The 23,910-nt window shown below is 41.9% G+C and overlaps 1 protein-coding gene across 1 annotated transcript in view; it reads left to right on the top strand.

The window, feature by feature from the left end:
* The window catches only part of LOC104263966 (cytosolic phospholipase A2 beta), a 29,704-nt gene extending 6,091 nt beyond the window's left edge, over positions 1–23,613 (top strand). Inside the window, exons 2-21 of the mRNA XM_009820861.2 lie at positions 103–175; positions 1,231–1,407; positions 2,050–2,186; positions 2,899–3,030; positions 4,234–4,292; positions 6,065–6,107; positions 7,333–7,396; positions 7,829–7,956; positions 8,079–8,189; positions 9,260–9,297; positions 10,205–10,340; positions 11,332–11,468; positions 11,728–11,950; positions 12,547–12,664; positions 13,734–13,871; positions 15,078–15,182; positions 15,807–15,992; positions 19,040–19,206; positions 19,737–19,923; positions 23,318–23,613. Coding sequence (XP_009819163.2) covers positions 103–175; positions 1,231–1,407; positions 2,050–2,186; positions 2,899–3,030; positions 4,234–4,292; positions 6,065–6,107; positions 7,333–7,396; positions 7,829–7,956; positions 8,079–8,189; positions 9,260–9,297; positions 10,205–10,340; positions 11,332–11,468; positions 11,728–11,950; positions 12,547–12,664; positions 13,734–13,871; positions 15,078–15,182; positions 15,807–15,992; positions 19,040–19,206; positions 19,737–19,923; positions 23,318–23,559 — 2,601 coding nt within the window. The 3' untranslated portion in view covers positions 23,560–23,613. The remainder of the gene's footprint in view (positions 1–102; positions 176–1,230; positions 1,408–2,049; positions 2,187–2,898; positions 3,031–4,233; positions 4,293–6,064; positions 6,108–7,332; positions 7,397–7,828; positions 7,957–8,078; positions 8,190–9,259; positions 9,298–10,204; positions 10,341–11,331; positions 11,469–11,727; positions 11,951–12,546; positions 12,665–13,733; positions 13,872–15,077; positions 15,183–15,806; positions 15,993–19,039; positions 19,207–19,736; positions 19,924–23,317) is intronic.
* Positions 23,614–23,910: the final 297 nt, after the last annotated feature.

The raw sequence follows: 23,910 nt of genomic DNA, 5'->3' as shown, positions 1-23,910 counted from the left end.
ACAGAAACACAACAAGGACGGGCTGTCCCCTGTACTATTTGAAATACATATGGTTTTTGTATTCTGAGCTGATAAAACTAATTGCATTTGTTTTCTCTGCAGATGAAGTTTAGCCCCATCCACATGCTTTCTGTAAGAATCATACAAGCCAAGAACATCAAGTCAAGAGACCTGTGTGAGTTGTGATTTGATTGTGTTTTTAGTCACCTCCAGAGTTTACACAATGAGCAATGTTCCTAAAGTTCTGAAGGTATACAAGCAACGTACATAAAGCAGAGCAACAGAAGTACTAATGCCAGGGCTATAATTAGATCAAATGCCCGACGTATCATTAGATTGGAGGACTTATCTAGCGCCATTTCAGGGAATTGGTAAAAACCAAGATTCCCAGATGAATTTTCTGGGCCAATAAGGATGGACCTTGTGTGGGCACTGCAATCTGTAAATCTGCTTGGAGTTGGTTTTGATGGTCATAATGGGTATAAATCATATCATGGACTGGAATTTTGCCACACAGGCCATGTATTTAGAAACCTTTTATTGAAATGTATCAATTATACATGATAATCACAGCTAAATTAGAGAATTTCAAAAATACAGTATCATTTGGGGTATTTGCTGTCCTCAGATGACCAGTCATGTTAAATCATATTGATAGTTTCTGGTTAAGGAGGGCCTCTGCAGATCCAGCCCTAAGCACATGCTGAACATGCAGGCAAAACAGACTTATCTGTGTACTTTTGTGTTCAACTGTCTTTAACTCATTATCTCACCCTCGCAGCCTCCTATGGCTCCTTCTCAAGCTGTGCTATGAACCAGGCATTCAGCTGCCATTTTTGCAGAGGTCTCCCATGGGTTCCTCAGTCAGGACAGAGACCTTGAGCTGCCTTTTCTCACACTCTTGAAACCTCTGGCCTGTGTATTCCTGTAGTGAAAAACGACATGTTCAGCCAAAAAAGCGTCACTTCGCAGTGAGTTACTTGAGTTACAGCTGAGTCCGTTCACGTCTTGCCGTGCAGGGACAAGCACAACCTTGGCCAAGCCCGGATGCGAGGGAGACCAGAGGGAGCCAATCCCATGCTGGTTGAGTAACTGCACGCCAAAGGGCTTCTTCTACTCCTGTGGCAAATACCACGTAGCAGCGCCCAGAGGTGGACACTAGAAAGGTGGTAGTGTGACGAGGCCTGTATTTCTGAGTTTCAATGATCTCTTCTATCTACTCTATTGAAGGGACAGTTCCACTTTCCTGCCAAAACCTTGCGGGGCAATGTTATTCACTGCTTGATACCAGTCTGAAGTATTTAGGCATCTCGGGCTGCAGTAGAAATCTTCAGTCAAGTCCAGACTCCAGCTCTGAAAGACATCACCTTGGAGATTTCCTTTCACACCGTTGTCAAGCTTCACAAAGTAAATGCGCTTTCCCACCCCGGCTCTTCCCAAAGGATGGCTGCTCGAGGCACTGACTGCACTAACCATAAGGAGTAGATATAGGCTGGAAGTGAGATGAAGATCTCCGACTTGCTTATGCCCTCATGTTCTGGGGCCCACACCGGCCTTTAGCTGCAACAGACCTTCTCTAGTGCCTAACCCTTCTAGACAGACGTCATGCCCCCTTCGCATGTTTGTGGTGCTAGACTGAGCAAGGCAGTCTCCTCTGATCTTCTCTGTAATACGTGTTCTCCTTTCCTGTAATCATCCTAACAGCCCTTTTTGGAACTAGCTTTAGTTTCAGTTAAACTTTCTTAAACATAGGTGACTGGAATTGTAGGGAATATGCCTCATGAATGGTCAGTGGGGTCTTTTATACCTTTCTCTTCACGTGGGAAACGTGGCTCTTAGTGTACTTTGTGTGTGCATGTGTACATTTGCAACTTGTAGTTACCCAGGTATTAGTACACCAAGACGGTATTCCTTGGTTGCTTCCAACCAATGGTCCCTTTACTTATTAAAAAAAAAGAAGTAGTATTTATTAGTCCCCAGCATCATGGCCTTGCCCTACTTTCAATCTATAATATTGGTATCGTGTTTTTAATTTTTCTTCTGCTGCAGTGACTGCGTCAGACTGTTATGTGCGCTTGTGGTTGCCATCTGCTTCAAATGCAAAGCTTCAGACCAAAACCATCAAGAATTCTGACAACCCTGTCTGGAATGAGACTTTCTACTTTAGGATCCAGAGAGAAGTTGAGGTAGTAAAAAAATAGAACTGTCACCATTTTGAATAGCTGGGAGTCCTCAGTTGACACCCTGTTGATCAACAACATAACTTAAATAACTTAAGAAAATGCTTGTGTAACAGAATTTGCAACTGCCAGGTTAGCCCCAAACAGCAGACGTAAGGAGTAGTGTTTCCCTCAGCTAGTTATGGACATTGCTGATATAAATGTCTACATCTGAGCAAGTCCAGACTCCCCTTGTTGTCACCTGAGAGAAATAAGTGCTGCTGTAGCATGCTTCATCTGGGCTATTTCGGATGGTTAATTTAGAAAGAGCTTTCCCTCTGCTGGTTGTAAGGGAAGGGTGGAGGAGTTGGTGTGGGGTAGACAGCAAATTTAATACTACCCTAAGCTGTCTAGTTAAGAGAACTTTGGGGATGAAGAAACTGAGTAAGTGTGTCCTTTGGGCGGGTTACCAGTGTGGTGCAGAACACTGACATCTTCTCTGTCTCAGGATAGTGGGAGCTCCCTGTAACAGGTAGTTGCCTTCTATTCCATGATAAGTTTCCCAAGATTGGGTTTAATGACAGTGTTCCACATTAGCAAACTCCTGAAGGAAAGCACAGGTTTCTTTATTCATACCACTGTGCTAGTCAATCAGCTGCAAAAGTCTATAACCTTTTTTTTTTCTTTCTGTGTAATAGCAGCTCAGTAAGAGCTCTTATTTATTTTCTTCTACTACCAGAACATTTTAGAATTGGCAGTGTGTGATGAAGATCCACTCACCAAAGATGACATGCAGTTCACAGTTCTTTTTAATGTTGCTAGAATCAGACCCGGAGAGACGCTCCGTGAGACATTTGCTTTGAAATCAGAGGTAAGGACTGAAAATACACAGAGAGATCAGCAAGACCTTATTGTCCACATTGGCTTCCATGTTAAGTGAGGTTTGGGTCTGCATAAACAGATATCCATATATATTGGTATCATTGTTGATATTTCATGAAAACAGGTATCATTGTGCTGGATTTTTGTGACTTCATTGATCTCTTTTCAAAGATTCAGAAAATGAAGCCGCCTCCCTCTCATGCCCACCATCTCTGTGGGGGCAAAATATGTTAATACTAGCATCTGTAAATAGCCATTTTTATCTTTTATAATCCATATAAATAACTTAACTTAGCTTTTGGCTTTATTCCACTTTTGCCATGCTTAGAGGATATTTCCTCTTAAATGGCAACTTTTATTAAAAACATGAAGACAGTCCACTCGCCACTTGAATTGAATGATTCTTTCAGGCTTCTTCTATTGGTGTTCATGCTGGGTTTCCTTCTAGGTGATTCAGGTTTCTCTAGCCCATAGTAATAGGATGCCTGTTCTGCTAACATCTTTGGTATTAAGACGACCATGAAAGAGAGTTGTCCAGAGAACAAAGGTAGGGCTGTGACAACTCCTGGGCTTGTCTGAGCTGTGGCTGAGGTATTGCTCCGTGCTCATTGCAGGAAGGAGACAGTCCATACCCAAAGAACAACTCCTTCCCTAAATGCTGAAAGCTGTTAACATGGATCTTCCCAGTGACTCTGCAGGCTGGTGCCATGCACTTATCAGCCAGTGGGTGAGTGAGTCACTGGGAAGTAAAATGATTCAATAACCATCTCAGTCCAGAGTACACTTGCCTACTACATCTCTGCTGGATTGAGTGTGAATGTGATTTAAATGGTTTGCACATGGAAAAGACTCCGGTGTTGGTCACATTTGTTGCTGGGCTTCAATGCCTTTCCCCCCATGCACACCATCCTTGCAGAAAGCCATTATCTTTCTGTATCAGTCAATCATTTCCTCTCTGATTGTATCTTCGGAAATATGTGTCATTCTACATATCCCACAACGGGAGACTATTAATCTTCCCAAGGCTGTGGTTTCCATTGCAATCTCAGCTTTGGAAAGAGGTAATACATAGCTTTTTTTGTAACATTAGTGGAAGAGATGTCAGCCATGGAATTGCTTTTTAGACGTGTCTATACTGCCAGGTTCTTGCAGCCTCCAATAATCCATACTTATTTTACCCTTTTCTTTTTAGAAAGAGAGGTGCACTAAGAAATGGGAAAGTTTGGAAGTGGAATTCTGGATGGAAAGAATGTGAGTAAAATTCCAAAGCTGAAAGGTATAGATCTGCCAGGGAGCAATAATATTTCAGAGAAAGAGGAACTTCTTCCAGCTCATCTTCCCAGCAGTGAGCCAGAATTACTGTTTCAAACTTTTTTTTACCTTAACTTCCCCAGCTAATTCTGCCTTCCAGTGTATTATTTCATACAAATCTTACCTTCTGTTTGACATGTATATCCTCATCGTGGAAGTGTAGTAACATGGGCACGATGTGATAACTTGTACACAAAATGCATGTAAAACTTAACAGAGGTGCTCTTCAAGTTGTTAATATTAATTCAACAATGCCTAGAACACTGTGGTGTTTCTAAAAGACCAGAAAACTTGTATTACTAACACTTGCCTTGTATTATTATACATAGAGTTACCTAAACAGTATTAGAAAAGTCACCCATTAGGCGATAGTTAAGTTAATCTGAAAAACATGTAATCAACAAATAATAAAATTAAGACCATCCCCCTCAAATTGGTAATCAACATTGTCTGGAGGAGAACAAATCCCGTAAGATAAACTTTATCTCTCTATTAAATGCTATCAAAAGTTTGGTTGAAAAAAACCCCTAAACTACACGTTCTGGCATATTTGAGTTTAGCATTAGCAAAAAAAGGAATATAGTCCAGTCAAAACTGACTAACTGCATGATTAGAAGAAGGAACTGTAAATAAGGCTTCTTAAACATGGAAAAGCTGCAGAATAAAATCACTGCTGTTCTTGGTTAATTCCTCCCACAGTGAAACTCAAGAAAATCTATTTAATTTATCTATGAGAGATACATTAAGAGATGGTATAAGCATCTCCTGCGAATGTGGAAGCAATCACAGCCAGATATATAAAAAGGACAGAATGAGATGCAGTGCTTGGAAACTGGACTGAGTAGATTCAGACTAGAAGTAAGAGGAACATCATCTTTCACCATTCAAGTTATAAGGCACGTGGGGGATTCTCCATCCTTGGAAGTCAAACCTAGTTATTTACATTTAAATACATTCTACAGCTGAAATAGAAGTTTTAAGGCTGGAAGTGGTGCTTGCTAAAATACCCTGGACTTTGCAGAAAGTCAAAGATTACATACTATGTAACTTTAATGATCCTTTCAGATATATGAAAGCACTTATGAATGTGTGTAACGTAGTGATGTTGGAGTACTGGCCTTAATGAGAGATGCTGTTAGTAGACTTTATAGGTTACTCATAGTATTAAATAACTACATCCATTCATTGACAGAACTAGGTCTTACAAGGTAAAATTTCTGGGACAAAGACTGTCTATTACTTACCTCTGTGTTTTCCAGTCATACATATAACACAGTGGGAGCTAATTCTTATTTGCCATTCATTTGTGATCAGTTGTAAATTATAATCTGGAACAGTCAGAAATGTTTTTCCTAATAAGTATTTGCAGAATACATTAATAGTAGTCTTTGCTTTCCCCAAGTCATATGGTGCTTCGTTAATAGCAGGACATGGTTCCACATAGACCAATATGTCTTTGTTCTGCTGTATCTTAGCATATAGTTTTAAGCATTGGTATTTTTATGGGCTCTCCTGCCTTTCTTCTTGTTTGGCTACTACATTTTGGTTCATGTGCTTAGCAGGTGGTCATATATTACATCTTTTAGAAAACAAATTTTGATACTAACATAACTATATTCAATTTTAAGCAGGAAAGGTCGTAAAACTGCTATTTTAAAAAAATACCAGACACTCAGCTTTTGTTTGTTTGTTTTTTTATTCTGTCTTTTCAGTCCTGGCCCTCCAGAGCACCTCATTACCAATGACATCCTAGTGGTAAGGTTCACATATGAATTTAGCTTGGGGTGACTCTTCCTCATTTTGATTCTCTCCTCTTCCCCGCAACCATCTGACATTTTATAGAGAGAACAGGAGCTACCATGATAGATAAGAGCATGGTGTGTGTTATAAAGTGAAAGATGTGGGACGATTCCCATTCGTTATGGCTTAACTGTTGCCCTCTCCATGCAAAAATAGAAGCTGTATTTCCTGAAGTCCTCAGGTATTACAGATGTCAATATTTTGCCCAGCTGTGGTTTGTTAATGTTGCAGAACCCCGTATTTGTTAGTGTTCAAAGTGAAAACTGCTTGTGTTTCATATAATACAGTATGGCACTTGGCGGGAAAAACAAGGGTTATAAAAGCGATGAGACTGTAGAAGGCAATAGTAAGTATTCAGTGTGCTTATGACTGGAAGGTTATCTAACGTAACAGTGTTTTGGGAAATGAGTTTTTTAATAAAGCGTTATTTTAGTTGTTGAAATGTAGAGTCCTCTTGTGGTATTAGTCAGCACGTGGTACATTACCTGTCTCCTTGGGCTGGCCCAGCAGCTAAGGAGTACAAAGTACTTCATGCCAACCACTCCAAGCCTGTGCATGATTTCCAGATGCTAGCCTTTAATACCCCTGAGGCAAAGTAACACGTATTCTGTTCTTTCCCCCTCATTTTCTGTGTGAGGCATAAGAGCTGTAATGATTGGCATGCGTTGTTCCTGAAATGGCTTAGAAAACTGTCCTGGCATGGGCTATTAAAGGTGAACTGGAATGACTCAGGTGGAGGGTAGGGTGGAATAAATCCATGATCCCCCCTCATCAGGACCAGCAAGAAGATGCCTTGTAGACTAATCATTGCCACAATACACAGAAACTCATCATCAGGTGTTTTCCCTCACCCTTCCTAAATAATTATCACATATATGTGTAGCTGTTTGGGCAACAGTGTTGTACAGAGTTTTCTGATTTTGGGATAACTTGAATAGGTATAACAAACTCAGGCAATGCACAACTGTGTGGACAAGCTAGTTCCGAAGCAGTGTAACTGGGCTACTGTCCTGGGGTAATAAGCTCCGAATTTACTCTTGTGCAGCTGGATTGCTTCCAGCACTGAGACCAGCTTAGCTGGCTCTATATTATAGCTAGTGGTTGTCTGCATGATGTTTCATTATTTGCTGCAGATCTGGCATTTGCTATCTTCACACTTTTCCACTCCTGTCTTTTACAGTCCCGTGAGGTTTGCTGCTTGGAAGTGCAAGTGGACATTAATGAAAGCAGAAGATACTTGAAAGGTATGCCAATTTCTCTGTGAAGCGAGGACATGACCAAATCAACCCTATCATAGTCATTCAGACCCCGATGGACTGCACTTTAGGGTACAGAGACGGCGAAGAATGTTCTAAAGACAGTAAAACGTAGTGCAGTGCAAGTCCCTGAACTGCCTCCAGTTGTAACGCTGACCTCTGTGTCTTTTCCTTGAAGCTCTCAAGTTTGGACACAGTAAACATTGCTGGTGGAAGTGTGAGAGAGTGCTGACTCTGGGAGCACTCCAAGCTATGGGGTAAAGGCAGGAGTACCAGTTCCTGGGCTGTAGGAGACTTGCCAGTGTGGCAGCTTACGGAGGAGTTACCACAGAGAATGACGCCAGCAGAAAGTTTGCCAACTTTGTTAGCTGTTTTCCCTAAACAGCGGTATTGTTCTCTAAACAAATCTGTTTTCACCAGAGGGTAAAAATCTTGTGCTTACGGTGCCTGCATCTCACGAGGGAACACAGAAGACTACAGAGGACACAGATACTTTCTATTTCCATTGCGTGAAGGCTTGGGAACCAGTTCTAAAAGTCAGGCTGCAGGTAACGTGCACTATACAATACCACTGTTCTTACTGTTTGCTTATTTCCAGTGTCACCAAAACAGTAAAGAACTGGATTGTTTCTATTCTGTGAATAAAACCCATGTTTTTTTTTCTGTGTAGAAAGTTTCTGATAAGGAAGATGACAACAGCAATTTAAGTGACACCTTAACAGTACCACTGAAATTTCTCCCTGTTGGACATAAAGTGAAAGTAACCCTCCCTGTAAGACATGTAAGTGCTTCACCATTTATGTAATCTTTTGGAGAGAAGAGGAGACTAACCCTCAGTATTTAACACCATAACATTTAAAAACCAAAATCAATTAATAAGTCTGAATGAGAATTTTGTGCAAATAGAAGTTTTCTGTGAAAAAGGTTTGTTTTCTCAGAGAAATACCAATTTTCTGTCAATAAAATCAATAATTGGGAATTCATCCTGGCCAGTTTTAGCTGCATTTAAGACCAACCTCTGCTGTCCTTACACAGTTAAAGGAGCCTATTCAATACCCCTGGCAAGGGGTATTGAAGCTTTGGGATGCCCCACTGCTCTTTATCAAGCCTGGGTGGCTAGCTCAGTCTCTATATACTTACATTTCAGATGGCTAAAGTTAGGTGAGATAAATCTCACCCTCAGAGAACAATTCTGTCACATTCTTCTATGCAAACAGTTGTGATGGTAACTGGTGGAGAGATACAGCTCTAAGTTGATTGAAAAGCAGTAGTAATGCTGCTGTGTGGCCAGATGAATCTGTTAACAATAGCCAGACATCCTTTCCCAGACCTTGCAGCAAATGAGAGGCAAAAATAGAAGGAGAAGAATTTCTCAGCACCCTTTCCCATAGAGAGATGGGAGAATGAATGTCTGTTTCACCACTAGTGATTCCCCACCCCTCTGTTCGGACTCTTTTATCTCCAGTAGGTTTTTGGAAGGGTGTGGTGACTTGTATTTCCTCTTCTATCACTGTCTTTATCTGGCTGCTGTTCTTCATCCTCAAGAACAGGAGGGTGGCAATGTGATACTGCTGCTGGGTTACGATGGTTCATGGAGGTATATTCACTGTGAGGAAGAATCCTGTTTCACAGCCCATTCATCTAGTCACTTCGACTCCTCCTGTCTCTTTTGCTTCTCCGTAGAATATGTTTGGTGTTTAGTTGCTTTCCTTCTCTTTCCCGCTACAATTTTCCAAAAACCTGTATGCAGGGTGGTAGTAGTGGGGCATTCCAGGAGGCACTGAAAATCTGGATTTCAAACCCTCTTTTTCCCAGTCGTTCACATTCCTGCTCTCATTTCTTTGTTTACAGAATGTGCCACTGCAGTTGTACCTCCAATTAAATGATTGGTAAGAGGACTGTTTTTTTCTCTAAAGGTTTTATTGCTCTTTGAACTGTGAATTCTAGAACAGAGTATCCTTTATTTAGATACACGGAATGCACAAGACTAGGGGCAAAATATAACAATAGTTAAGTCACCATTAAAGAGTCACCACAACAGATCAAAGTTAATTGTCCTTGGGGCAGAAGAGTCATGCCAAGGTGCAAAAAAAAGTTATGGGAATTTCAAACAGTGAGGAACTTAGTCACTGAGCGTCCTTTGCATCAAAGAACCAAAGACTGAGATTGGAGGCTTCTTCAAAAGGGACACAGAAGCGGGAAGAAGGCAGAGGGAGAAGGGAATCTGAAAGAAGCAAAACATCCAGAGTCCATACATTACTCAAACCACAGAGGTATTCCTAAGAAAATAGATTTGTGGCTCTGGTGATATCAATAGAAAGAAGCACAAGCTAGGGAAGACGAAATGTTACACTGTAAAATAATGAGACAGACAACAAATAAACCAAAATTATTTGAATATCTTTTTCATTGTACTGTTTCTGTATAAATCTGTGGTACAAATCCCCATGAAAGACCTTGTTAGGTTTAAGTCACCGTTTGCTCAGAAATTATATCAAGCAGCAATGGAAAGGATTCAGCTTACAAAGCTACTGAAAGACACAAAGAAGCCTTTCTTTTTTCGTATTTGCTATTATTAGCTGGCAGTAAAACTTATACTGAAACATCAGAAAATAAAGAGACCACATAGAAACAAAGCAGTTGATTTCTTTGAAACTGGAAGCTGCATTTCCGTCTCTAAATCTGAACAGTGAATCATAATTTTTTTATGATATTTAGTAGAGTGCAGTTGCTGAAAATAGATCCATATACATTTTGAACACCAACCCTGTGCCTCTGGATTTATTTTTGTTTCAGCACAGAAAAACTAGATGTGCGCTTAGGGTATGATCTCTGCCGAGAAGAGCAAGAATTCTTGCTTAAAAGGAAGAGACTGGTTGCCAGTGCCCTGAAAAGGGTTCTTCATCTGGACAGAGATCTACATGGACACGAGGTCTGTGAGTTGGAATCCAAGCATGGGGTGTGGGTCTATTGAATTAGGATTGGCACAACTCCCCACAAAATTTCTAGTAGTTTTTGCATGTTGATGACAAACCCATTGATTTGAATGGCAGCAGAACAGAAGTTCTCAGTGTGGCATACCCCATACTCATCTAAAATTTCAGCTCAGCTATTCATGCCTCCATTCTTTTCAATGGGTCAAATTCCCAAAGACATAATATACCACTCTTCAAAGCCAGAGTTTCCAACAGTGTGATGCAGCTGGTCAGCAAGACATGAGGCATTGGTACATTGTGTTAGACACAGCCTAGACAGACAACCCAAACCAATTAGGAAAACAGGAGTATTTGAAATTCAGCTCACACAGATATTTATGAAATCATTGTAATGTCCCTTCTTTAGGCTTACCTTTTTTTTTTCATTTTTAGAACACTTTTCACAAAAAGTCAAAATTCTTTAGGGTGGAGAAAGAGTATTTTGTAACAAGCTGCAGCTGAAGTATGCTTTGTTGCCAAGATCCAGGGTGAATTTTTAAGTGAACGTTTATTTTCTTGCTGGAATTATATTTGTTGAATGGATGCTGTCCAAAGAATCATTTTGTTTGCTTAATATTTTTTTTCTCAACTCTGCTCAGGACTTCTTGAATCCATTCTTAATTACATTTATTGCAATTTTTGTTATTTATAATAAAATCATATCATTATCTGTTATTAATCATTGCAATTCCAATTACAAAGAACAAGGGGAGGAAGGAAATTTAAAATGACTGCATATTCAAACTCATCCAAGCTTTGGGGTTAAGGGATCCCACTGAGTATCTGGAGGTTAATTTAAAGAAGATATTGGTAGAGACTGGCTGAATGTTGATTTAATTTCATTGTCCTCCAATGAAGTCTGCTGAGGAAATTATAAGAGCTGTAATTAGACTTTTCCAAGTAGGCAAGTGAGTAACTATTTGAAGGTAATACTTATGTTTTGAACAGGTCCCAGTAATAGCTGTTATGGCAACAGGCGGAGGCCTCAGAGCAATGTCAGCTATGTTTGGCCACCTCTTAGCTCTTCAGAAGCTAAATCTGTTGGACTGTGTTACCTATATCACTGGGGCTTCTGGCTCGACATGGTGCGTATAGAAGATGAGATTTGTATTTGGAATGAGTGTGACACCACATTTCCACACAGTGAGAGAGATGCGTCTCTTTCGAAGTCTTACATTGTTAATAAGTGAACGTAATTCCCTGGTAAAGCTATTGCTATACTCGATCATAACTTCAACTTAGGTTTGCTGATTCTCTTCTTTGATGAAAGTAGTTGGGTAAATATAGCAATTTTCCAAACCCATCCAAATAAATGGATTATTTTCTCACATTTCTGTTCTTTAGGACCCTAGCAGACCTGTATGAGCATGCTGACTGGTCACAGAATACTCTGGAAGGGCCACTTAAGACAGTAAAAGAACAAGTGACAAAATGCAAGCTCAACCTTATGTCTGTAGAGCATCTGAAGTATTATCACAAGGAACTCGCTGAAAGAGCAAAAGCAGGACATGTGTCATCTTTTACAACTCTGTGGTCACTTGTTCAGGAAATGTTCTTACATGAACGGGTATGTACGTGGTCCTGCCACGCATTTGGGAAACATCTACTCATTTTCTTTAGAGCTTTACTCTTTGAGGTCATGATGTAATGCGTGGATCAAATCCAAAGTGACTGAGGCATCCCAGTGTGATGTGTAAACAATGACAGAGGATCTTGTAGCCAGGATTTTCCAGGGTAGCTAATACTTTGAAGGTGCCTCTGTACAAGGGTGCCCAACAGCTAGCAACTTCAGTAGGCAAACTTTCAGAGAGAACTGAGCAATCACCCCTGAGAAGTCAGGTCTTTTAAAGTCTGTTTCTAGTCGGACACTTAAGAGCTAGAGTAATCTGTCCTTGTGTGACCATTAGTCTCAGCCTTAGTAAAAATCTGTGGGATGCAGGCAATCAAGGCACTTAGAATTAATGAAGAGGTTACTAGGTATCAAAAAGGCAACCAGAAAGGAAAAGTGCAGGAACATGAAGGACAAAGTCTCATAAAAATGTGACTCACAGATTCTTCTGGGTTGTAAAACATCTGTTATCTATCCATACTCAGGTAGATTGTGTCAGTGTTTTTGCCTTATGTTCTTCCAGAGGTTTACTGTGATTTTTTTAATCTCTCTAGCCAAGAAAGTACAAACTTACAGACCAGCGCAAGGCATTGGAGCATGGACAAAACCCATTGCCTTTCTATGCAGTCCTCAACGTGAAAGAGGAAAAGTTCAGTACTTTCAAATTTAGAGGTAAGTATTCCTAGGGTTTCTTCTGACTCTGAGTAGGGACTAAAGAGAATTTGGAGAGAGGGTGCGTGTGTGTGGAGAATAAAAGGGGAATATATCTGCTGCTTGCCCTGATGCAGTACTCATCTTTTAATAAAATGTTTGTCTTTTTTGTGAACTGCTGGATATTGATTAGAAAGAGCAGATCTGCTGGATGACCTCCTCAGGCACGAACAGGCCATTTCTGAAGATCTGGGCTGAAGTTCTAGTTTTGCCACAGACATTGTGAATGACTGTGGGCAAATCATGTGATGTGATCTTTTTCTGCCTCAGTTCCACAGCTATAAAAAGGCTTTGATGGTTCCTTAGTTTGTAGAGGTGCTGTGAAATGTAATTGTCCCTTCCCTAAATACTTCCCTAAATACTACACTGATGAGGGTATGAAAATAGAGTGGAGTATGATTTCTATGGTGGGTGTGATATGACACCTTTTAAATGGACACGGGCTACATTCAACAAAAGGTATTAAAATGAGCAGATACTGGAAAGGAAGAGCAGTTAGTACTTACATTTCTTTGGGTTTATAGCTACTGGTCTACTGCAATACCTGTACAGGACAGCTTGAGCCAGGGAACTGCATGTCCATGCCCACACTGTGACACTTTCTAGTTTGGAGCTGATGGGTCTTCAGGCTGCTTTGTTGTATTGCGTAGACTGACAGGGTTGGGTTAGTAGAGGTTTCATGCCAGTCATTCCTTGCAGGATGGATCACACTTGCATGTTGTACATTTGATGCTCTTGATTTAGCAAGGCAAGTGGGATCCCAGAATCTTTATATAGAAATATATATTTAAAGTTTTGAAGCTAATGTTAGACTCTTTCTGAGGTGAAAAAGCTAGTTCCTTTTCTATGCAAATCAACCCTCAGTTTGTATGGAACTAGACAGTGTAGTTTGCAATCAAAGCTACTGATAGTACAGAGCTGCTGAGACAAGCAAGATCCATGGAGCTTGTGGATAGCTTTATCCACAGGGGAAGGTTTTGCTTTCTTATTTTTATTACAGTAAATGTGCCATGTGTCAATTCTTTTGTAGAGTGGGCGGAGTTCTCTCCCTATGAAGTAGCCATACCAAAATACGGGGCCTCCATTCGTTCAGAATATTTTGACAGTGAGTTCTTCATGGGAAGGCGAGTGAAGAAGCTGCCAGAATCTCGGATCTGCTATCTGGAAGGTGACCTAGTAGTGCAATACAGTTAATCACAACATGGTAGAAAACATGGTACTAGCTAGCTGCTGGTTTGTGTACAACACTCCTTGCCAGTAGGTCTGCTCTAGGTCTCGATTCAAGGGGCTTTTTACCCCTTTTGTGCACTTCTGCTCTTTGTAAAGCTTTCCTCCTGTCCTCCCTTTTAACCTGGGCAGATTTGGGAAAGTTGCAGCATGGTTCCTCTTCCCATTTTCTGAACCAAACAAGAAGGTGGAGAAGGCAAGTTGAGGAAATAATAAGCCTTTTTTCCCTGACCAGTCATGAACTCTTCAATTTCATCAACTAACTATATTTCTAGACAACGCATTGCTGGGGTAGAATTGGAAAGAGCTGAGAATAAAATATAACTCATCTAGAACAACCCACAAAAGTGAGAACCATCTGAGCTTTGTGGGTTGAGAATGGTGTCACTAATCTTCCCTGCCCAAAAGGACGAAGGAAGCCCTTTTAACCTCCAACAACTGCTTGGACTGGCTGTTCTGCCTCTAAAGGCAAAGAAAAGGGGAAAAGCAGCTAGTCAGAGGAATCCATCTGCCCCAGGCAGATTTTAAATCCTTGTCAGAATTTTAGCTTTTAATACCAAAATGAGAGTCCAGTGGAGACAAAAATTATATTTCTCTCACTGGGAAGTCTGCTAGAGATTGAATTTGTTCCTTATGTGAGTACCTGGCATGGACCTTAATGACAAAGGATAGTTCTTTCTTTTCCAAAAGCAGACTCACATATGGAGCAAATTCTATTTTGGTCCTGTACCAGTTGAACTCCACAGAAACAAAACATGCCTGAAAGGAAAAAATGGTTCTTAGATCAATTTAAAGAATAAATCAGTTTAAGGAAGGGCCTTATACTTATATGGCTTCACCACGCTTTCAAAGCCTGCTTTCTTTCACAAGTACACAGTAAACACTCTAAAACATCGTTTTGGGTGACTGATACCTCTTACTTTGATACTCTGTACTATACAGTGAATGGTCTGTGTGTAGTTATCTCGTGAGAAAGAGCACTGAAGTGCTGACACCATTATGTTTGAACTCTGTGAGACCTACTGCTTAAGCTCTGTCATGACAGGGTCAGTTCACGTGGGCCAATAATATGTAGCGTGGATATTTGTAATAGTCAGTGGTTAACATGTGGTGGTGCAGTATTTTTCCCATGTGGTTTGACTTGCAGGTCTTTGGACAAACATCTTTACTAGGAATTTGCTGGATGGCTTGTACTGGTCCTCAAATTCAAATGAATTCTGGGAACGATGGGCCAAAGATATGGTAGATATAGGTAAGAGTTTCAAAATCAGTATTTGTTTTTGACCAGACAGTGCTTCCTATTCAGGAGAGGATTAAGAAAGATTCACTATTGCTACTGTTTGTGAATAATCTCTCACATCTTCTCCCTAAATTGCTGCATGTTGTGTTGCCTCGCTGTGGATATTCCAGCATGATTTTCACCTGTATCAGAATGACCACTATGTGATGTTTTTATTTTATTTTATTTTATTTTATTTTATTTTATTTTATTTTATTTTATTTTATTTTATTTTATTAACCCAGAGGCACACTTCATGTGAGTTACAAATGTTTTTCATTTAAAATTTGCTGATGGTCTGTGAAATGACTCCTCCCATGACTGCAAATGGGAAGGGTGGCTTTTACTTGTAGGCAGAAGTACAAAGCCAGTGTGTCAGTTGAAAGAGTAAAAAACAAAAGCTGTGCTTGCTTGAAACAAAACCAAATTTCTCTTTGTTTAAATGGGATTGGTCATGTGCATATGTTTTCAAGCAGAGGGCAAGAAAAACAAGGAGGGGAGGGACCCACAGGAAGACAGCAAGGGCAGCTAGCTGGTAAAGGTGCCTGGCAGAACAGATTGCTGATGTTTTTTCTCACAGTTCCTTCTCTGTTTCAGAAAAACATTCCCCTGAGGATGATGTCACTGTCATCGAGCCTCCGTCTTGTTTGTCAGGGAAGTTGTATGAAATGTTTCAGGACATTATGACCAAGCGTCCACTACTGGGAAAGTCTCATAACTTCCTGAGAGGCTTAGAATTTCATAAGGATTATATCCATCACAAAAAATTTATTGAATGGAAAGGTAACTGCAACAAAGAGTTAGCTGCAGTGTGCAGGTAACATCTCAGATTTTTTTTTTAGACTTTGGAAATCTCACATTTAGAGATATTTTCTCAGGGTTTGGAAATCTGCTGAGATGGAACTATGCTCATGGTGTCTGTTTCTTTAGGGTAACAGGTTAAAATGAACTAATCCATGGGCCATTCTTTCAGCTCGTGAAGATATCTGTAATTTGTGTCAAAGCATGCTCTCCTACAGGAATTTTGTCACTCTGCATAGATACAGTAGTCAAAAGACTCGGAAAGGGTAGAATCTTTTCAGGTCAAGAAACAAAGGTAACACCGGAAGCATAAAATAGCAGGTTATTATGTGGGTCAGATGAAGGAAAGGACTGGCTGCAAGCATGTGGTTGCCCATACGTGTGGTATTTCTGCCTGATGATTTATTCATCCAGAGACCTCTCTTTAACCCTTCAGAAACAGAAATACCAAGATCCAAGAACAGAAAGTTAAAGCCACATAGGTTTAGACTGTGTCTATATTAAACAAACAGAATGCGTAGACTTGATGTATAAATTGCACAGCGATTTTCTATGGCCTGTGCTCTGCAGGCAGAAGTAAATGGTCGTAATAGTTTTAACTCAAAATCTATGAAACAATCTGTGAAATGATGGCAAGGTGATGGAGCTGAGGTTTTCTGCATCACAAACCTTCCTGTAATCCCAGCGTCCCCATTTATTCCATGAGCAGGTAGCAGTGTGGGAGGACCCCACGTTATTACGGTTAATCTGACTTCAGCAAGAAAACACGTGTTCTCTGCTTCCTCTGAGTCCTTCTCTTTGGCAACTTGTGTTTTCACTCCCCTCTTTCATGCAAGTTACAACACTTTTTGTCCCTGGCTGCCATTGCTACACGGTTTGCTGACAACGGCAAGAGATGGTGGAGCTTTTTTGTGGATTAAGGCAGAGCCCACAGTGTGCTAAGTGCTTTCAAAATGTTCAGTAAGCAAAAAGTCCATGTTCTAAAAGAGTCTGCTCTAAGAAAACAAGTGAGAGAAGGAGAAAACAAGTAGCATTAGAAGGGTGGGTGAGCGAAGGGGCAAGCAAGTAGCACAAGAAGGTGGATGAAGGATAAAATTTTCAGTCAGTAAATGTTAAAGAAAGTAATTTTCCTTTTATTTGCTGACTAGCAATTTTGTAAAGGCAAATGGGTAGAAGCAGATTTCAAGGAGGATTTGGAGGAAGAGAGCATAGGGACACTAAAAACTACCTCAGGGTAGATATTCTGCAAATAAAGTAAAATAAGTGGAAAGCATGAGGTCTGGAGGCGGAAAAGGGAAACTGAAAGTCTGGAGTGGGAAAAATTAGCAGATTTTGTATCCTCTTTTGGCTGTCTGCATTAGACCAAGCTAAAACCAGGTATGGATCCATCTCTAGGAGCAAGAGGAGATGCCAGCCTCTGTGAGCAGAAATTATAGTCTCCAGAATATAGCTGTGTTTTAAAGGCTTCCATGCAGCTCAGGTTATCTGACACATTAAAACAAGACTTTAAATGCCATGTGAAAAGCCTGATTTTCATGGTGAGAAGTGTGAGACCTCATAGCCTGGAATTAGTGTAATGCATTTACAGTAGGGTTCATGCCTTCAAGGGAATTCCTGAGGCAGGACTTCTTTAAAGTCCCTTTTTGGGTGTGGGATGGAAGAAGAGACTCTCCAAGGAAATGCCTACTTCTAATTCACATATCCAGCCATGAATAAATGCTGCACAGTTCCATCTCCGTGATAAGAAAAAGGGGGTGACGGAACTTCAACTAAAAATATTCACCAGGCCAAATAAAACTAAAAAGTACACTCTGTTTCTTCTGTGAGGGACTGCAAGCAAATGTCTCTCATTACAGCAGAATCCGTGAATTCCCAGCAGCCATGAATGCTAAAATAAGCAAATAATTTTGTGAAGACCTGACAGTGAGGGAATGGAAAAAATATGAGTTATTACTTCAAGCTGCTGTCAAACATCCCAGGCTATGGAACAAGCTAGAGTTTTTCTGCACGGTTTAAATCAACACTAGAGAATGAGGCCAAGGAGGCAGAGAGATCAAAAGAAGTGGAATGCTGGAACTTACCTGCAGTATTTCTGTGATCAACAATTTCTTAAAATACCTAAGCACAAATGATTTAAGGCTCAAGGGGTCTGCTCTGGGATTTGCTACCTCATTTTGTGAACTTGGGGAACACGCTTAAACTGCTATTTTGATATTTAAAACCATGGCAAAATGTTTCTTATTCCATGGGACTAGAAATGGTACCAGGGGAACAATAGTGGACTTGCTGTCTACAGGGCAGGCTGGTGGAGTTGCTAGCAGACAAATATGAGTCTAGCTATCAGAAACTGGCTTTAGATCTCAACTTGCCAGTTGGTATAATCCCCTTTTGGCTCCTTTTGGTGTTCATGTGAGTTTAATTAATTCAAGCAATATTTTAAGCTGTTGGTAGGGGATGCTGTGTGCATGATGGGGTATTTTTTTGCAGCATGGCTAAGATAATTTATATGAGAGATCACTGAAAGCAGGTTGAAGTCAGATTTTTCACCCTGGGAGAGGAGTTTAATCCTGACAATGCAAAAGCAGAAAAAGAGCAATGCAAAAGTGCGGTGATGTACTGCCTTTGTCAGATTTGTTGCTACACTGTGAAATTGTTTCTGTTGTTTGCATTTTTCACAGTTCTTAGGGGAAAAAAAAAAATCGGCTAAAGTCTGTATTCTGTGAAAAATCACTCCCCAGAGCAGCTGTGAGGCCAGTGGAGTCTGTGTCTCACCGGTCCTCTGCCTGGCTGCCTCACGGCCTGCCGTTGTGAGTGTGCCTGGGGGAGTGTGGTAACAGCCCAGATGTGCTCCGACGTGCAGTTCGGAGGCCATGCTCCCGAGGCCACATTGGTGGGCTCGCGTTATGGAGGGAGGTGAGCCTGGTCTTGAGGGCACCCGAGGGGCTGCCCTTAACCTGTAGCGCAGACAGAATTACTGACTCCTCCTTTCCTACCAAGGCACCGCTAACTATATTCAAAATGTTTTTCAGACACTGTGCTGGACTCTTTCCCTAACAATCTCACACCGCTGCAGAAATATCTTTGCCTGATAGATGTTGGCTATTTCATCAACACCAGTGGTGCAGCACTTTTCAAGCCAGAGAGGAATGTAGACGTCATTATCTCACTTGATTATGGTTTGGGGAACGTGTTCAAGGTAAGAAGATTAACATGCTCTGCTCCTTGCCGCCCTGGTAAAACTCTTCTTGTGTTATTAAAACTTTTAAGTAAGTGGCTGTCTAAGTCTTGATCATATACTCAAGAGCAAATCAGTCACCGTATCTTGGAGGAGGAAGGAAACCTCCTTCAAGACAAGAGCTATAGAAACTGTTAGGCTTTTTTCTCTGCAGTGGATTGCAGCATACGATTCCTAGGATCCTGAGGGAATTGCAGTAACAGTTGGTTGCTGGAGACATGACCTTGATCTCCCTTGGTCTGTCCTCATGACAAATTCTAAGTGTGGCTTTTGGTCATTCCCTCTATGTTATAGGGTGATAAGAAGCATCTTCTGACTTGTGGTGAGTGGTGGCAGAAAGTAAGGTTATACTGTGGCTACTTTGGACTACACATTAATTGCAGAGTGATCCTAGGGACTGAATTAACTTACAGAGTATTTCTATGATACCTCAGTAAACCTCATTCTTGTCTTAGTGATAGCTTTAAGGCAATGACATTGTGTGTCCACAGCAATTAGAGATGACATACAAATACTGCAAGATACAAAAAATCCCATTCCCCAAAGTGGAGCTAAGTAAAGAAGAAGAGAAGAACCCAAAGGAATGTTACGTGTTTTCGGATGCAGAGGACCCCAGAGCACCCATAGTAATCCATTTTCCCCTTGTGAATGACACCTTTAAGGAATTCAAGGAGCCTGGTAAGTTCAATCAACAAAACTATACTTTCTAGTTGAGTTCGGGCCGTTTGTCTTCCCACAGCACGGATCTTATTTGTCCTTTGTAGCAATAATTTTAAGCGAGGGCACAGCCTTTGTGTGAGTGAGACCATCCTGCCTCCTACCCATCACGGTCATACACGTATATTGCCTCTTCCTTTGGGCTATGAAAGAGCATGCCCACTCATCTGTCAGGCCAGGTTCAGGTTACTGTGTTCAGCTCAAACTACATGAGTTACCACCATGGCAGAGGAGAAGGAGGTGTCAACTCTTTTCCTGTTAACCTAGTCATGTTAACCTTCTCACCAAAACTGGGACTATGTTTCCCATATACAGAGTGAAACTGGATCTCTCATCCAGTAAATCATGATGCGACAGAGGTAGCTGAGGCAGGTCCGTGTCTCTGCTGATTAGCTTCCACGTACTGCTCAAGAGGTGGGTTAGCAAACCACAGCAGACTGAGTGATGTTGAGTAAGACACAGGACAGAACAAGGCTTTAAGACACAACTCGCACTGCAAGGCATACTGGGGAAGGCAGCACTTGCAGTGGTAAGATGTTGGGGAAAAGGTAGGGCCAGATTCCTCCTCGACCTAGAAGAGACTGTCAGCTGCTGTCAGCTGCTTCTTCCCTCACCTTCCCCCTATCAGTTTAAGACCTAGCAATAAGCAAGCAGGCTGGGCACTGGTTGCTTCTCCCATACTCTCATGCCTTTGTGCCAACCACCATCTAGATGAAGAGAATTAGCAAGTCTCTCCAGCAATAATAAGAATGATGTTTGTCGCCCAAGAGTCAGAGCAGAAGGAACGGGCATATGGCTGCTAACAGTTGGGTCAAGTAATTCTGTTGTGAACGTGTTTAGAAAAATAAATAGTAGGAGGTGGAGGGGGTGCAATGTTTAGTTGGCATAAGGGTAAGAAGCATAGAAGTTACTGATTGTCCTACCTTGGCCTAGCCATTATATGGTGTTGGTACAAGCATTGTGGGAGAAGGAGGTTACTTCCTTTACTAAAAGACAGCAAACAGAAAGAGCTACCAGAACAGCTCTGCTAGTATGTGGTGTGTGCACAAGGGAAAGCCTGTATTAGCTCACAGAGAAGGGCCCTGTCCTGTACTTGCTAAAGAGCTTTGCACCTGAGTTTGGCAGCCCTGTGCACATGATTAACAGACAGCAAGAACCTAAGTTTCCCAGGTAACACAGCTCATATCCTTCCTCTCTTTCTCCAGGGAATTCAACAACAGACATGGCTTTGCAATGGGGACATACACAGTTGGGTTGGTTCTGCGTGGAGGCCCAGCAGACCCTGGGCAGGGGGGTCTGCCCTTAGGTGTTGTCTTTGAATGCAGGCATGGAGCAGCAAGGCCATGTTAGAACAAGAGAGCCTCGGTATAGACTAGGTTTTTCAAACAGCTTGTGGGATACGCTGCAAAAATCAGACAGGCTGTGTCTTGTTGGTGCCTCCGCTGTCTGACTTCCTTAACCTGAGACCCTCCTCTGTGCTGGAGCTCTTACAGCAACGAACACTGAAGTATCTCACACACCACCTTTTGAGGTACCAGACCATGGGGAACTTCTGCTCTCCCTCGCTATTGCTCAACACAGCAGACACAGCATTCACCCTCCTTCCAGCTTTACCCAAAATTATGTTGTGGCACTGGGACCACAGCAAAATAGATGTCTCTGAGGGAACATTTGGGGAAGGTTATGAACAGCAACAAACCAGGTTAAGTAAAGCTCCTTTTCTGCTATGATGTTCACCAATGCGAAGATAATGTGTTCAGTAAGAGATACACCAAAAAAATCAGGTTTCGAAACTCCGTGGATGAACAGAGGAGATAGATAGATACCCAGTAGAGGGAACTAGGCTTGTTAGGTGGAGGCTGGAGATGGTCCAAATGGCAATGCGCAGTGAGATACGGCCATTGAGCAGTGGCTAGCAGGTAAAACAGGTGAGTGTTCTAGAGTCTCTCTGAATGAAAGATGGATGCGATTATGCAGAGCAAAGCAGCTGCTGCAGCTTCTCAGCGCTCCAGGCCCCAATTCGTGAGCTGTGACGCTCACCTGCATGTCCCTGAGCAGTCCATGATCCATCAATCAAGCTGACAGCCAGCGACTGATGTGGGTGGTTGGGGGAGGAGGGACCTTGGCAACCTGCTTGCGTGGATTTCAAGTTTAACAGTGGAGCTTTTCGTTTCCAGATGGCTGAGAGACACCTTGTGGAATGTGGGTACTTATTTTTCTTGCTTTTAACTATTTAAATTCTAGAAAAAAGAATCAGCTTGTGCAGTGCCCATTTACCATGCACCTATAGACTGTGCTTTTCTTTGATTGAGGCAGATGCAGCTGTATCTGGATGTGGGTAGCACAGACAATACGTCTCTCTGAATATTGGGAGACTCAGTGAAGAAAAACTTGGACATTTTTAATACAGCCACTTCCAGTGACAGCCTGTGCCCAGCACCCTGAGATCACACTGCCCAGAAACCACTAGTTTAGACTAAAACCTGCTATGTCTCCAGCAAAATTCATGTGTCATTTTCATGCGGTTCCGGTAGACATCATAAGAAATATCTCAGCAGTCTGTTTGTAGCCCTGCTGACAGTCATCTCACAATGCATTTGTGGTTTGGGCATATTTGCTTCAGGCTGCAAGGAAATAGGTGAAAAAACAGAGAAAAGATGTAACTCTAAATATTTTGTAGAAGCGTAAATACGAGGCTGCTGAAGTCCCTGGTGGAGGTAGTTAGGGTGTCCTTTTAAGCAAAAAGATTGACTAACAGGGAGGATGGATGCTGGCAACTCCAAGAGGTTGGGTTAACCCAAGGCCAAGTTGAAGGAGTTGAAGGATGAGAGGCTGATGTGGGGTGCTCTGTTCCCTCTGCACCTCCACACTCTACAACGGGCAATCCTGCGTGGTGGCATCACAAGGCCTCCTTGAACATACTAGGTTGTCCACTCGCTCTAGCTGGCAGATACGCTCTCACCACCGCTAATCGAGGTCTGATCATGGATTTTGAAAGGTGTTGCAGGTGTGTGGCGTGTCTGAGAGTCAGACTTGCAGAGTTTGGGGAGGGATGTGGACCCAGGGCACACTGCCCAGGAATGACTCTCTGCAGGGGCAGGAGGAGGGGGAAGGTAATAATTCCTGCCAGCCCTGCTGAGGGATTTCCAGGTCTGAGATTTAGCAGGAGGAGGAAGGAGGAGCAGCTGGAAAAGCTGACCAGGAATGGCTCTTTCAAGCTGGGGGGGGAGGGTGCAATCTTTCGTGAAGGCTGTTTTTAACAGTGAGTTTTGCCAAGTATATCAGTCCCCTCCAACACCGTGTGTTTTGTGCTCCAGATTCAGCTCACTGTGGTGGCTTTTGTCTTTCTCTGCAGGGGTAAAGCGCTGTCTCTCAGAGATGGAAGAAGGCAAAGTAAATCTGGAGAACAACTGCTCACCCTATTACCTCATTAGGCTAATCTACTCTTCTGAAAATTTTGACAAACTTGTGAACCTGAGCAAATACAACATCCTCAATAACAAAGACCTGCTCCTCCAGGCAATCCGGAGTGCCGTAGAACGGAGAAGCGGCAGGACTGGGAATCTCCCCAGCCACTCTGGAGCTGGATACCCTTAGGCTGGGTTTTTGCACTTTTCCCACCTGAAGGCTACGACAGTCACATTACAACACATCACAGTCACATTATAACATGTCACAGTCACATTACAACACATCACAGTGTTCATTATTTGCAGGAAACTGAGGAAACCTGTACATTTCTCATCTTGCCTTGTTCAAGTTCCTAGCTTTCAAAAGGGTTTATTTAATCTGCTTCCCCCAAGTTTTCAGACCACGACAGCTTCACACTGTGGTCTTACTTGTTAAGAAATTAGGGTCCTGGTTAGCAGAGACCTTCCAGGATCTCCCCGATGTTATAGAATATGGTGATGGTGATAGTGATAGTTCTTTGTATGCGCTTGTCCCCTC

The sequence above is a fragment of the Gavia stellata genome, chromosome 7, assembly GCF_030936135.1.
Source record: "Gavia stellata isolate bGavSte3 chromosome 7, bGavSte3.hap2, whole genome shotgun sequence".
NCBI lineage: Eukaryota > Metazoa > Chordata > Aves > Gaviiformes > Gaviidae > Gavia > Gavia stellata.
Note: the sequence above shows the minus strand (reverse complement) of the source record. Positions and strands in the feature narration are given on the sequence as shown.